This window comes from Ambystoma mexicanum, chromosome 14, assembly GCF_040938575.1.
Source record: "Ambystoma mexicanum isolate Mex_15411 chromosome 14, UKY_AmexF1_1, whole genome shotgun sequence".
In the NCBI taxonomy this organism is placed as follows: Eukaryota; Metazoa; Chordata; class Amphibia; order Caudata; family Ambystomatidae; genus Ambystoma; species Ambystoma mexicanum.
The window spans coordinates 177080571-177095724 of record NC_090940.1 but is presented as its reverse complement, the minus strand read 5'-3'; the positions used below and the strand labels follow the sequence as shown (position 1 = coordinate 177095724).

At 47.8% G+C, this 15154-nt stretch overlaps 1 protein-coding gene across 1 annotated transcript in view; it reads right to left on the bottom strand.

The window, feature by feature from the left end:
• The window catches only part of MAP3K9 (mitogen-activated protein kinase kinase kinase 9), a 623616-nt gene extending 613065 nt beyond the window's left edge, over window positions 1-10551 (bottom strand). The window contains exon 1 of the mRNA XM_069638859.1: window positions 9043-10551. Within this exon, the coding sequence (XP_069494960.1) occupies window positions 9043-9469 (427 nt within the window). The 5' untranslated portion in view covers window positions 9470-10551. The remainder of the gene's footprint in view (window positions 1-9042) is intronic.
• Window positions 10552-15154: the final 4603 nt, after the last annotated feature.

The window sequence follows — 15154 nt, the reverse complement described above, 5'->3', positions numbered from 1 at the left end:
TAAATATATATCCTATGTGCAAATTTACATTTTTGAAATCATTAACTAGATCTTCAGACTGCACAATCTTACTTGGAACATATTTTGTTCTTTTTATAGCTACAAATTTGAATACACTGCTCCTGATGAAGGGACCGTTTTCCAGAAACTAGTAGAGCTCATTAATGAATAAATATTGTAATCTATCACACCTTGCTGGATTGGAAGTTCTTGTACAAATTTTATTGAATTCTTTATAAGTTGATTTTTGAACAACCTCCTGTGTAACGGTTGTCTAAATTTTATAATCGCACCTTAGAGTTGCCACGACTTGACTTCAAATGATTTATGCCAGAGTTATGGTGTGCAGGGGAACAAAGGCCTCTTCAGGGTGAAAGCTTCCTTCTCCATTTCTTCACAACCTCTGTCAGGGTGCTTTGTTTTCCCCTGTACCCAAGTGATTAAGAACTGTGTTTAATATTTACTTATATCCTAACTACCTGGGGTGTGCGGATTAACTATATTTTTCCTGTTGCTCCCATCAGATCATCCCTCATGACACCTATCACCCTGACCGCATCAGCCATGGCTGCTTACCCCACACAACCTCAACCCTGTGTACTGGACATTGGTCCAATAACCCTCATCTATCCTTGCAACACTTGCCCTAGGCGTTTCATTTGGCAGCACAGATGCCTAGCCATGGCACATGGTACTGAAGATAAACAGCACTAATGTCCTGTTGCCAGAATACCAACTGCGAGCTGGGTGGATGACAGGACATTGTAGGCATTTATAAGTGTTCCCAGGGCAAGTTCTCAGCCCTTTACCATTGATAGAATTAGTATCATTACATTGGGTAATCACACTAACAAATACAGAGATTAGAAGCCAAAGAAATACAGCATGAAGCACTATATGAATACATGGTTTTATTATTGTTGTAATATGTGGTCCGGGACCCCTTTGTAGCAGCAGAAAACATGAGGCCCTTCAACAAAGATCAACACATGGATTCCAAGCTTGCTGAAATCAATGCTAAATTCACTGAGTGTGCTCTGCCCATGGACACCATACCATTCAATTTAAAATCATCTTAATTTAACCAGTGCCGTTAAAGAGGGAAGAAAACACCACACGGGCCTCACATATCTCATCACAGCTAATAAATTGCCTAATATAAAAAAAAAAATCTAAATAAAATTACATAAAGCACTAAAAGTGTGCTCTAGCCTGTATTTACACAAATTAAGAACAAATCACATGTAATTCAGTATTTGTTTAAGTACCCAAGTGAGACCGCCCTTTGTCCATTTGCTCCATAAAAGATGTGGATCCTCTTCTCCACCCTGATCATTCAGAGCAGAGGGAGGATTCCTTTGTTATCACAAGTTTCAGGTCCTTGCAGAAGTCGGCAAGAGATGGCAAGGCTCAGCGACCATGATGATGGGTCCAACTCTGGGAAAGTGTGGCGTTACCGACACTTGAACTACCTTTGAAGTACTTGTTGGCTGATCCAGTCTGGTTCTTCAAGATGGACCCATTGCTGTGGATGCTTTCCCACCATGTATAAATGACTCATGATACTCCATGATATTCGCCTGTTCGGTGGGGGGCAGGAGGGGAGCCGGAGGATATGTATCTGGCAGCTGGTTGCTCACTTCCGAAGGTTTCCCGGGGATTGTTGAAATATTTCTATGAAGGTTCTGGAAGTTAGTATGGCTACAAATGGGGGTGCTTGGCAGGCTTCCTGATGTTTACATTTCTTGGTTCCAATGCCAGATTGCCTGTTTTCACTCTTTGCTTAGAGGCTGGTGGTTCTCATAGGATTGGTGGAGAGGTAGGGGGAGGGGTGGGGGTGGAAGAAAGGCCTAGTTGGAATCCCACTGCAAGCTGTGGGAGGCTTCATACTCCCGGGACATTATTCTCTATTTTCGGTAGGTTTACAGTTGGAGTATTTTGAGGTATTCTGGAGTTAATCCAGGGATTTTCTAGATTGATACATGGGAAAAGATTAATCCAACCTACCAGGCTTATTATGCAGATTTTTTTATGGCATCAGACGTTTCTATTGTTAGCACCAGAGGATCGCATTTTAGGAAGGCCGATTTTTTCCTGCAGTTACAATGAACTTACAGGGTCTAAATTCCCTGATGAAACGCAAGGGTAATTTATTCTGCTTGCAGGCCCTGTGCGTGGGAATCACTTGTCTTCAAGAAACTCACTCATGTCCCCAGGATGAGCATTGCATGCACAGCCAGCAATTTCCCTTTCATTTCTATGCCTTTGGTGGCAATAGGAAGAGGGGTGGCCAAAGACATTACTTTTTATAAAGAGGATTACATCCGGAAGCCCAATGAGAGGTTTCCAATGGTGAAGGAGGTCTGATTTGGCCACTTGGTTACACTAATCAGAGTGTGTGCACCAGACAAGAAGCAGAATGTATTGCTTTCTGTTTTGCTTCCCAGGATAGCAGCATTCTCCACTGACTATATAATAGAGCGTCGATTTCAACATGTTCTTGAACCAGTTCAAATCAAATCCCCAGCCCACACACCGGTGGATTTTCCAAATGGGATTGCAAAGGGGAAGCTTGTGAGAGAACTTGGGTTAGTCAAGGCATTGGGATTTTTTCACCACAAGGAAGCAAACTACACTCACGTATCCTCTGTTCACTGGGGCCATTCGAGGACAGATTTGCTACTTGTATCATCAACTCAAATTCCATGTCTCTCAGAGGTTAATATTGGACTCTGGGTCCGTTGGATCACATCCGGACCCCAGGAATTGCCCTGCAGCCCCACCAAAACATCCGTGGTTCGAGTTTGAACTGGTATGTAGCGGTTAGCTAACCTGAACCGATTATGTGTGTCCCGTTTCCCAATGTCGCCCTGTTGTTTGTATTGGCGCCCCAATGCCTGCGGATTCCCAGCGCAGTATAAATAAATAAAATAAATAAGGATTCATTGCTCAGAGAACCGGAGATGTGACAACATTTTAAAGGGCACGGTCACTTTCCTCTATGAAAACAGTATGCATGGGATGGGTCAGAATGTTGTGTGGCATGTTGTACTTCGAGCTTATGTCACTTTGCACAAACTCCCTCATCCTCCTTTGTCTCAGTACCTGGGTGGTTATAGGAGTTGGAGACTATAGATGGCATTGGACTTTTAACTCTTAAGTAGTTTTTTCTCTGAGATTTCACATAAAGGCACATCAGAAATAAAAGGTGTTATGTGTGAGCTGTGGGTGTTTGGGTCAAAGGTGGGGACCTGACCAGAGTAGTGTTATGTTATGTTAAAGGTTCTTATTCCGCACACTGTCACCACCGACGTAGTAGGACTGAGCAGGAGAAAGGAGCAAGAGAGCAGTGATGTACTGTTGGTAGCTTCAGTTTGGTTTTCACTGTTCGCAGGTGTTATTTTTGTTAGGTAGCCGTCATGTGCTTTTGTGTGAGATTATGTGTGGATTATTTTGTCGTCGTTGTGTAGTGAAGACTTTACTGTTGGTAGTGCTGTAGAGGTATGGCTGTATTTAGTTCAGAGTTTGAGAGGTGTATGCAGAAGGATTTGTTTTTTTAGTAGGGTTGGTTAGTAGTGGTACCCTATCTAACCCCCTCCATTTCAACTCCCTGTGGCAGATATTCCTTCCCATTGTACACTGTGGTATGCAACAATTACCATTCCTATATTGTGTGCCGAGGTGTGGGTCATCAAGAGGACTATTCAGTGGTGGTACTCTCCACCCCCAGTGTTCATACCACTTGCTGCCCAAATCCCGTCCCCCATTGCACCTCCTGGTTTCCAGCAGCCATAAGCCCCACGGGTGCACTTGTGCTCCCTGTGACTCATGGTCCATCTGTTCAGAGTTTGGGGTGCCCTTCTCTCCCCTTTTTATTTAAGGCTCTCTATCTGTAGTCTAATTAAGTTGGTCCCATCTTTTACCCATGTTTCCGGTTGGAACCCCCTAAGGGCCTTCCTATTCAGATGACCATCTACTTCCCTGCACTTCACTCTGGTGTGGCCTACTCACCCTTATTTTTCCGCTGTGTGTTCGATTCATGGGGGTGGGTGATTTATATTGGTTTTTGTCCCATTCTGAGTTGAAGAGCCAGGTTTTTAGAATTTTTCTGTGTAGAGAATGGGTGTCTTGACTTCCTCTACAAGGGGGAGTAAGCTGACAATAGGCAGCGTTTGAAATTGAGTGGAGCTGGGAGCTATTTAGCTCCTGCTTCTAACATAGTTGAGCCTGGTTAGCTAGAAACCAACAGCTACCAGGAGCTACTTTTGGCTTCTAGGGCAACTGGCATCTTACAAACATGTAAATGTAGCATTAATGTAAGAGTATTTGAGAATGTTAATAAATCAGAATTAGAACACATCTAATACACATTTTAAGAAAAAGGTTCAAACAAAATGGACATATTAAAGAAGCATCTCTGGAAGCTTCTGCCTACAGAGTGATGTCCAACACCCAGGAGCTGGTTTTAGCTCTTCCTAGTCGAATTTTAATTTCGAATCCTGCAAAAGGCCATTAAGGTCTTGGGTGTCAGAGATTCTTCCTCGTTGGAAGGGGGGCAATACTGTGCCTCATCCAATATAGCCATGACACCTCCCTGGTAGTTGTCTACTTCCATGTGATCCTCCCTCATATAGCCGCCCTCAGGTTATAGGATCAGGTAGAGCCACATGGGAGGAGGTTCCCACCAGGGAATCCGCGATGACTCAATTGCATTCCTCACAGTACCGAATGAGGTTGCGAAGAGAGCTGCAGTAAGTCCACTTACTTAGAGAGGCTGCTGTACTCTTTGCAAGTTAATAATGGTTAGCTAACCTCCTTGCATAAGGGATTGATGGATGCAGAACCTCCTAAATGGCACATTCAATGATAAAAGGTGGACCAAAGATGAATTGATTACTTGATGGGAACCAAATTTGGAGAAGAGCGGAAACATTGTGTAGGTCATTGCAAAACATGGAACAAAATTATTAAGCACATGTATCGCTGTTATTGAGCTCCCAGGATTAGATGTTTTGGTCATGTATTGTCGGATATGTGCTGAAGGGGCGTGGAAGATTGGAATCTTTTCTGCATTCATGGTAGAGCGGTCCTAATTTGAGGCGGTATGGAGAAACTATTGTTGCTACCATCAGTGAATTATTACAGGTGGTACTCCTACTGGAGCAGGAGTTCAGCTTACTAGGCACACAGGTTCCTAAAGTAGATTTTCTTTCAGAGCATAGCAATGCACTTATATCACAGCTTTTGTGGTTTTGTAGAAAGGTAAGTTCTGTGCACTGGAATCTGCAAATAGTATCTGATCGAGAATTAGCATCAACATAAGTGAATGCATCAATTGCTCGATACATGGTAAGTAGCAGGAATTTCTCTTGATCTGGACGACAATTTTGCAGTGCATACAACAACAAAATAATATTGACTACAGAGGACTGACTAGATTCGGGGATCCTGGATTTCTGGAGGCTGCAAGTGGGATGATCTGTGGACAATCATGCATTCATTCTAGTCTACTCTGATTACATCAGGATTTAGGATGTTGGGACGGTGACTACTTGCTTCAATTACTGAATAGAAGGGTGGGTAATCAAGTTCTCAATTGGGACTTACTTTTGCCTGAAACATGAAAGGATTTGTCCCTTGAAATAGGACTGTCATAATGCCATTAACAAAAATAGGGAAGAATCTTTTTCACAAGTTTAGGGGTGGGGGCGGGGGCTAAAATGGTTTAGAGATGCCATTACTCTGGTGGCCCGGCAACAATTCCATGTTGAAAATGTAGAACATATTCCAAAACAACCCAGAGGGAGAAGATTGCACTATCAGGGGACCAAAACAGAGCGAGGGGCTAGCACCCTTGTTCAACACCTTATGTCTGCGTAGGAGTAAAAATGTAAACTGGTACTTACCAGCAATAATAATGTTTTGGGGACTAATCCTTCACAGTTACATTGAGTGTAATAAGGAGAGAATAAGAGTACCAGATGTTGCAACGCTGCGACTAGAAATAGCGTAGGCTCAGAGAATCCAAAAGGTTTAGATGGATGGTTAGGTCTTCCACATGCGCTAGAGTCTAATGTGACACATTGAAGAATATATTTGGACCTCATGAGTCTTTTCACTGTGTTGTTAAACAGGTCAGGGGATGTTGTAGAGAGGAAGCGGGTGGAAGATGGCAGAGCCCTGCAATCACTTCCGTACCAGCCCAGAGAACACAATGCTGAGACACAGTAGCCAAAACGCCTTGGAGAGCAAGTCAGTGATGTTTAATACAGAGCTGGTAGGAAGCAGGGAGGTCAACTAAACTCCCTGCTTCGATACTGCGAGGAAAGCATGACCACGAAAGAGCTGTATCACTTATGAAGGAAGGCGGAGCAGTTAAAGTCGAGATGCAGAGTCAACAGGAAGAGGAGACACCCAATAGAGAATGTCAGAGACAGGGGCAAGATACCAGACCAGGAGTGCAAGAGAAGATGCAGGGCATGACCCGTGCTGGGTGTAGAGCAATGAGTGGCCCGACAAGGGCAAGCACAGCAGACTAGACCACCAGACAGAGAAAAAACAACTGGGAAGGTGGGGTGCCTGCGACTATGAGGTGATGGGAAACACTGAGCGTTCAGTTATAGGGACTGACATCTGGGTAATTCATCCCTTGTCCCCAAGGGGAGCCACTCCCTTTGAGCTAGGGAGGTGAGTCCGCTCAGCAAGACCCTCCGGGTCTGGGCAAGACGGACTTCACTGGAAGTGACTCCCCCCTCGGGGACAAGGACTCCTGTTCCGACACGGAACTCCCAGTCCAGAGTATATCGTCAGTTTACCTAAGAATTGGAAAGACTGTTACATCTGTTTTGAATTTACCAAATAGTGACATTTCTTCAATCTCTTTGGCTTCGGGTAATACCCCTTTTGGTTGTGATTATGTATGCAAAAAGCAGAAAAACTCTGATAAAGGGAGGGGAGCGACTCCTATGCAGAGGTGAGCTTCTGATGAGAAGATGTCCTGGTGGGGCGGAGCCTCGCTAGACCATAGAGCCAGCGAATCGGTAGCCGGACGCCAGAAGACTGGCACCCTACTCAACTGAGAAGCCAAGGTCAGAAAAGAGACGGAGCCTGGAACGCAATCGTCTCATTTGGTGGTGCGGCCACAAGGAAGCCATGGTGGGCCTGGGGCTGGGTAACCAACAACGAGACCAGACAGCAAAGGGAAGCCCTGATCCCCGGACTTTGCATGAAAGTGCGTTAGTCAAGTCAATGAGATGATCTAGAGAAGGGAAGCGAAAGCTGCTGAGGAGAGAGTGCTTTTGTGAGGTACTAACATTGATAACAAAGGCTGGGGAAGCCGACAAAGTTACCAGAGTAGAGAGAAAGCAAGCCCAGCCCAGGGACATAGGGCTTCGGAGAGCCCAAAGAAACTAAGAGACTGTCAAGGCTGGAGAAACCTGAGCAGAGAGAAAACAAGCCTACAAAAGGGCCAGTGGACCTCAGAGAGTCATGAGAAACTGAGAGACCTTGAAGGCTGGGAAAGTCAACAAGAGTATGGAACCTGATAAACAGAGTGGACAAACACCCTATTTAAATCGAGTTGCACCAAGGCTACTAGAAGGCCAGATGACTTTGGGGAGTCCTGAGAAACAAATAGACTACATTTGAGGCTGAGAGAGCACCAACGGGTGAGGGAACAGACAAAACCTGATTGGGCTGAGGCCGATTGAGAGAAAGTAAGCCTGTCAGAAGACCAGTGGACTTTGGAGAGTCCAAGAACCACAAGGTTTTAATAAAGTGAACTGTAGAGAAAGAGAAACTGGAGGGGTTTTGCTAATTCTATCTCTAGCTTTAAACTAAATTACCACAAATCGACTGTTCTTAATTAAACTGAATAGATTCTGGGACAATCCTCAAAAATACCTTTGGCTTTTTCTGAAGACCACAATCGCTCATATGCTTGGGATTGTGTGTGTGGATCCTTTGCTTTTTAAAAACAATATCCCTCCAGTCCCCTTTGCCCACCAACCCTCAGTACCCTATTTGTCTGTAGCACCCATACTATTCACTATGGACCTGCAGCACCCGATCTCCTACCGATGAGCCTAAAGCACCCCATCTCTCCACTGGCCTGCAGCACCCCATTCGCCTATAGCCCCCTCCCCACCAAATCTTCGCCAGTGTCCTGGATCACCCCTTCTCCTCAAAACGGACCTGTAGTAGCGTAAGCCATCACCTCAGCACTGACCTGTAGCACCCACTAACCTGTAGACCATTTCTACTCGCCAACACCATGTGGTACCCCATTAGCCAGTAGCCCGCTACACCCATCTCCTTGCCATTGGCCTGTTGTACCACTTCTCACCACTAGCCCGTAGCCACCAATCTACTCCCCAATAGCATGGGTCCCTCATTCTACTCACCACTGATTTAAACACACCCTCGGTCCTCATCTCTGATATGCAGCACGCCCTTCACCTTATCATTGGCCAGAAGCACCCTCTCCTCTTCTATGGCCCAATCACCTGCATGCGCCTTCTATCCTCTCCACCAACCTGCCTGGTGCCCCATATTCTGCACTTGCACATCTTCACCGCTGACCTGCTGCACCCCATGTTGTCTTCACTACCCAGTAGCACCCCTCCGCCACCAATGGCACGCAGAACTGCCCTATTCCGCCCCACACACACCATAGTGCTCTCTCCTCATTCATTAACGCTACAGCACCCTACAGATCCCCCTTACCCGGCCGGTGGCCTGCTTCCACTTACATAGACCTGTATAATGTGCCATCCCTTGCTCTCCCCTCCCCCCTGTTTTTTCCCCACCTCCTCCATGACTGTAACCATTAGCTATTTCGCTCCACACAATTGACAGGTGTGGCACCCGCGGCTTAGTGCGTCACCACCCCCCTTACCTCAGTCACAAATGACCAGCAGCCGCCCCGCCCCCCCCCCCCCCCCCCAGCAATGGCACCCACCTCTCCCCGAGCACAGACACACCTCGGCAAAGACCTCACAGCCCACTTCCTCCAAATCCCTCTTAGCCGCCCCCTCTGCTCACCGTCGACATGGAAGGCCGGTGCGTGGCAGCAGGGCCGCTCCTGGCCCCCGGGGCCCCGGACCTTTCCTGACAGGCCGTCGCCGCTGCTCACGTAGTTGCTGGGGAAGATGCCGACGCGCTCGTCGATGCGCCCCGTCCACCAGCCTTCGTCGCCGGACACCTGGTAGTCCCTGGACAGCACCTGCACCGTGTCCCCCAGCCGCAGCGTCAGCTCGTCCTCGGCGCTGGCCTCGTAGTCGAACACTGCGGTCCAGAGCACCGGGAGCCCTGGAGGCGAGAAGGGCTGGCCGCCCGGCTCGCCACAGGCCGAGGGGCCCGTGCAGTCCGCCTCCTCCTCCTCATCCTCAGCCGCAGCCGCCACCTCGCTAGCCGGGCCCGGGGGAGACCTGCAGCCGACGTGGTGCAAAATAGACCTGAAGGGCTCCATGGAAGAGATCCATAGGCGGGCCTGGGGGCGCCCTGTAAATGCCGTCAACGATCCATAGGGGGTGTCTGCACTGGGTGGGCCGTAGGGGAGGTGGGAGGTCGTGCCCCTGCACTCATTGATTCATAGGAGTGAGTGGGGGGGTGCAGCGCGTGTAGATCTGGTGTGGGGGTGGGGGGTGATCTTTTAGGGGACCGTATTCATGCAATTTATGAAACAAGGGGAAGGGGCCCGTGCATGCACATTATCCACATGTGCAGTAGGTAACCCGGGAAGGTGCACTCACTGACTCGTACATCCTCGAGGAGAGGGATGGAGAGGATGCTAGGCAGCTTGGTCACGCAGTTCGCTGCAGAGTGGGGCAGTCGGGTCACGTGCACGCCCTATGCGATCCAACAGGGGGTTCTGTAAACACAACGATGCGTGAAAGATGAACAGGAGGAACCGAGAGGCCTGTGCGTGCCCTTATTCCGTAGGACTGGTGGGTACAGTTATGTGCATGCACACAATAACATGTGGGGGCTGGACCTACAGGACAGTGGCGTGTCGGGGGCATGGGTTCGGTGGTCCGTGTGTGGAGACTAGGGAGTCCCGTGCAAGCGCTCAGCAATCCTCGGGTTTTGTCTCCGATTACGGGGTGCCATGTGCATGCATGCAGTCAGCATTTCATAGCGGAGGCCTGGTGCGGAGAGGAGTCCTGTGCATGCACCCACAGTCTAAAAAAGGATTAACCCTCGGAATCATGGATGCAGGTAATCCCAGGTGCGAGAGCAAGCGGGCTCTCCACTGTGCTGAGATTGGGCCTGGCGAGGGTTAGAGCAGCTTGCGAAGCACCCGCCCGTAGAGTGCAGAATGGATGCCACCGATTCCGCTGTCCACCGTAAAGCTGCTGCATCCGTCCACACGACCCTGACTCCTGGCGTCGGGGCTGAGCAGGTCAGGGCTGGCGGAGAGTGCCGAGGGGGCGGGGCTGAAACTGCACCTGCCAGGACACCCATTGGTTTCCAGCACTGTCCATCGATCGTTCGAGGGTCTCTGAATGGAGGGCTCTTCTTTCTCCGCTCCCACCCCCTTGCCAGTGTGCCGCCCAGTCTTTTTATGGCTGGCGCTTAGACCTGCTGATGTCTGAATTAGCGACGAATGCAAATGCTTCTTCCCCTCATAGGCTCCCGTGCTGGAGCCAGGCGGCTCCAGATTGGATAGGGGGACTGTCTTTTGCCAGAGAAGGGCCGCCCCGTTGCCGTGTCCTGTAAACTGGCACCTACCACCCTTAGTATCTTCACCTCTGCCTCATCCCACTACAAGAGGGGGGCGTTACAGTGCCATTATATAGCATTTTACGCTGCTTTCTTGCAGCCAATGATGATAACTCAATGAGCTGTTTTACCACTGCAGAGATCTGTGTGGAACCTACAGATCACATGATCTCCCAGTGTTTCCAACTCAACGTTTCATCCACCTGCAAGGCCCCGAAAGCCCTATCTTTTTGATTTGTATTAACCTGACAATGATGTACATAATTATATTTCTCTCTAAAGAGAGGCCTGTAAGCAGATACTGGTTTCATAAAGGCTCCATGCCAAAAGTATAGAACACATGTGCCTTTGCTGTAACCAGAACAGCTACAGCCCCAGCTATGCACGAGCACATAGCAGGGTTAGCGGTCACGTGCGCATTCCTGACTGCTGGTGGAATACAAAGTTCCCACAGAGGTAGCTTTTTTCACTCTTCTTCAGCCCGATCAGAACAGAAACAGAGACATATGGTGGGTGATTCATGAGCTGCACAAGCTGGAGCTCGGGGAGAGAAAGGAGGCACACAAACAATCTTCTGGAGGAGAGAGGAGTCTTTCCAGTGGTGGCATCCAAGGAAAGCCTAGATGACGCATCCCCAAGGACTCAGTGCAACCACAGGAGGCCAAGGTGCAACTAGACTAACATTTTAGGGGGTAGGGGGCTGCTAAACATTCACATTTTGGGAGTGGGGCTAACTTTAGAGGTTGTGGGAGGAACACAATTGTGTGAGAGTTCTTTACACATTTTAATGAGACTCTTCTGTTGAAGCTTCAATGTTGCAAGCAGTTAACTCTACTTAATCTCTGAAACCACATTCTTGAAAACTACTGTGAGAATGAGCTGTCTCCTATCATTCCCTACCCTTCCAGTCTCTCCTCTGACATGCAAGTACTAACAACCAATCACAATTGCCTAAACATTTATGCCTGGTTTTAGATTGTTGGGTAAGGGGTACGTTTCTTACCTTTAATTCCATTTCTCCAGCACTGGCATTTTTCAGAGATTCACATGCTATGACTATTCCCGGTCTGGAGGCTTGGAATCCTCTATTATCCCTTTTCCCATTGAAGTAAAAGGAAAAAAACAGGTGCATTGTGTAGCCCATTACCCTCCTTATGGGTGCTTTTGGTCCCATCCAATGGGACATTGAGTATATGTCCTCTGCCCTGTATCCTCTCTTCAGATTCTAACCAGTGTGTGCTTGCTCTTGATATGCTTGAAGTAGTCTTTCACTCAAGGGGATGGACGGAGGGATGGACGGAGGGTGCATGTGAATCTGTGAAAGTTGCCAATGCTGGAGAAATGGCGTTACAGGTAAGAAACGTACCCCTTCTCCAGCATTGGATCTTTCATAGAGCTGTTCCCCATAAAAGCTTGTTTGCTTTTGCATGACAAAAAGAGATGGTATATGAGACCTACCTGGCTATGCCTTGTTTAGAAATTGCTTTTCCTTTGTTTGATGGCCCGTGAACTAGGAAAAGCTGCGCTGAGTTCCTGAAGGACTTGGTCCTGTCTAGGTAGTACATGATTGGCTTTTTATCGTCTAAGGAGTGTAGTGCAGCCTCCACAGGGGATTTCGCATTCTGGAAAAAAGTAGGCAATGTAATTGGAGAGTTTTTGTGAAAGTCTGTAGTGACTTTGGGCATGAAGTGTGGATTGGTTCTGATGACTAACTTATGCTTTCGGAATTGTAGGTACGGTTCCATTATTATTAGCACTTGCAACTCTGTTACCCTTCTGGAGGATATCAAGAAAGCGACCTTCCAGGATACAAACTTGAGGTGCGTGGTAGCCAATGGTTTGAATGGCGACTTCATGAGCCCGGCGAGGACTATGTTCAGGCTCCACTCTGGGCGCACTTTTGTTGTGGAAGGATGCAAGTTAAATAGCCCCCACAGGAAGTGTTTGATTAGCCTGTCGCTGACTTAGAGGTTAGTCCCTCTTTTCCAGATGTATCTTTAGATGGCTGCTAGGTGCAGTTTGATTGATGCATGTGATAGACCTCCTTCAGCCAAAGACAGGAGATATGGAAGGATTTTTTCTGGGGGTGCTGAGAGCGGTTGTATGTTTTGTTGCTGTGCACACCACATACAGAACCGTTTTCACTTGAATTGATATGAGCGATTGGTAGATGGCTATCTCGCTGCATGAAGGATGTTTTTACATTCCTGGGATATGGCTAAATGGCAGAATTCTGCAAAGTCAGAAGCCACACAGTCAACTTAAGTGACTGCGGGTCGTGGTGTAGTACTTTGCCTTGGTTTTGTGACATTATATCGGCGTAACCTTGAAGATGAATTGGCCGGAGTTCGGACAGTTGCAGGAGATCTGAATACCAAGTGTAGCTTGGCCAGTTTGGTGCAATGAAATTACCCTGCATGGGTACTCACTTATCATCTGAACCATCTTGCGAGTGACTGGTATTGGACTAAACACACACGCGGACCGATTGTCCATGAGAAGGCTTCCCCCATTGACCCCTACTGTTGTGTTCTGCTTGCGAACCATGCACATTTCTTGTTTTGTTTGGTTGCAAATAGGTCTACGGATGGACAACCCCATCAAGCGAAGACCTTGCTGAGCTGACTGTTGTTTACTTCCCACTCGTGGCACTGTGTGCCTGCCCCGGTTAGGCTGTCTGCCACTGAATTTTGAATCCCTGGGAGGTGGTGCGCTTGCAGTAGTATTTGGGTGGGAATGGCCCAGTGCCATACTTGCTGTGCCTCCTGGGATAAGGTTGACAACCTTGTTCCTCCTTGCTTTCTGATATAGTACATTGTGGTGGTGTTGTCAGTGAGTACTCATCATAGATAGAAATGATTTTAGAGTCCCCCTAACTGCCGAGGGTTGCTTCCTCGGCTGTCCAGAGCCCTTTGATGTGAGGGTGACCTACGTGCACCCCCAAGCCAGATAATGAGGCGTCTGTTACTAGCATGTTCTGGGGTATCAGCTCTTGGGATGGACAGCCCATTGTTATATTGTTGTGCAGGACCCCCATTGTAGCTTGCGTGTGAGCTCTGGAGTGATTTTTACCCTGTCTTCCCAGGATCCTGTAAGCTGGGATCTGGTACCCACCTGCTGGCTATAAACACTTGCAGGGGCGCCATGTGGATCCTGCAGTTTGGGATGAGGGGGATGGAGGAGGATATGGTGCCCAGTAGCCCTATGCTCTTTCGGATCAAAATTCATCTTCCTGATGGGAAGGTGGGGTTTAGTGATGTAAGCATTCTCACTCTGTCGTGTGATTGTCTCACAAGATCTTCTGCTGTGGGGAATTGCAAAACACGCTTCTTGGTTGGCCGCATTAAAGACTTCTTGAAGTTTATTGTAAAGCCCAGGCGCTGTAGTAAGAATTGCTTTTCTGAGATGGAGTGGTGCGCCTCAGTGATGTTTGGTGCCCGCTCCAGCCAATCGTCTAAATATGGATAGACGTGGTGACCTTTTTTTCTAAGGAATTCTGCGATGGGCGCACGGCGTTTGATGAACTGGGCTTTTTACTCACTTTATTATGGGGAAACTGACATGCCCTTACATACAGTCAATACTGAGAGTCTTTGTTTTCCTTAGTCCTTGTCAATATTGCAACATTTCTGCAAAATGTTGCAAGTGCACAATGTACCTTGTCTCTACCTTGTCTCTACCTTCCATGGTCCAACCATCACTATATTAAATTCAACCTCAACATGAAAAAAGGCCCCCCTAGGCCCATCTCCCCCTGTCCAGCAAGAAGCTCACGCCAATTGACAGCTGAAAACATAGCACTGTTTCTTCTTGTCCCTGCTCTGCAGGCCCCATTTTTCAAAAACCCAGACACCCTAGCTAAGACCTTTAAAGAGATTGTCACCCAAGCAGTTGACGCCATTGCCCCACTCGCCCTTAAAAGAGACAAAAAAGCCAAACATTCTAACACATGGTTCTCAAAAGAACTGCTTGACCAACGTTCTTAGAAGAGGTGTGCCCTCTCCGCTTGGAAAGCCAACCCCTCTGAAGCCACCAGAGGCGCCTTCAAAGCCATTTCCATATCATACAAAGCCAACATCACCCTAGCCAAAGTCGCATCCTTCAATTCAAGGATCAATGATGCCAAATCAGGGTCCAAAGAATCGTCACCATCTTTAGGGAGTTGGAAAAACCATCCACTCCTCCTCCCTCTCTCCTCAAGGACGAAAGCTGGTGTAACAGTATTCAATTCGCCATGCTAGACAAGCTTAATTCTCTTCAAACTAAAATTTGCGGCCATCAAAAAGCACTTCACCGCCTCATAGCCAACATGCATAGGAAAACGCCCATGCCCACTAAAACCAAGTCCTCACCACCTTTTGACTTTAAAGATATGACTGAGCTGGAAGTTATCGCCCTGCTCAAATCCATCAAACCATCGCGCTCCAAGAAG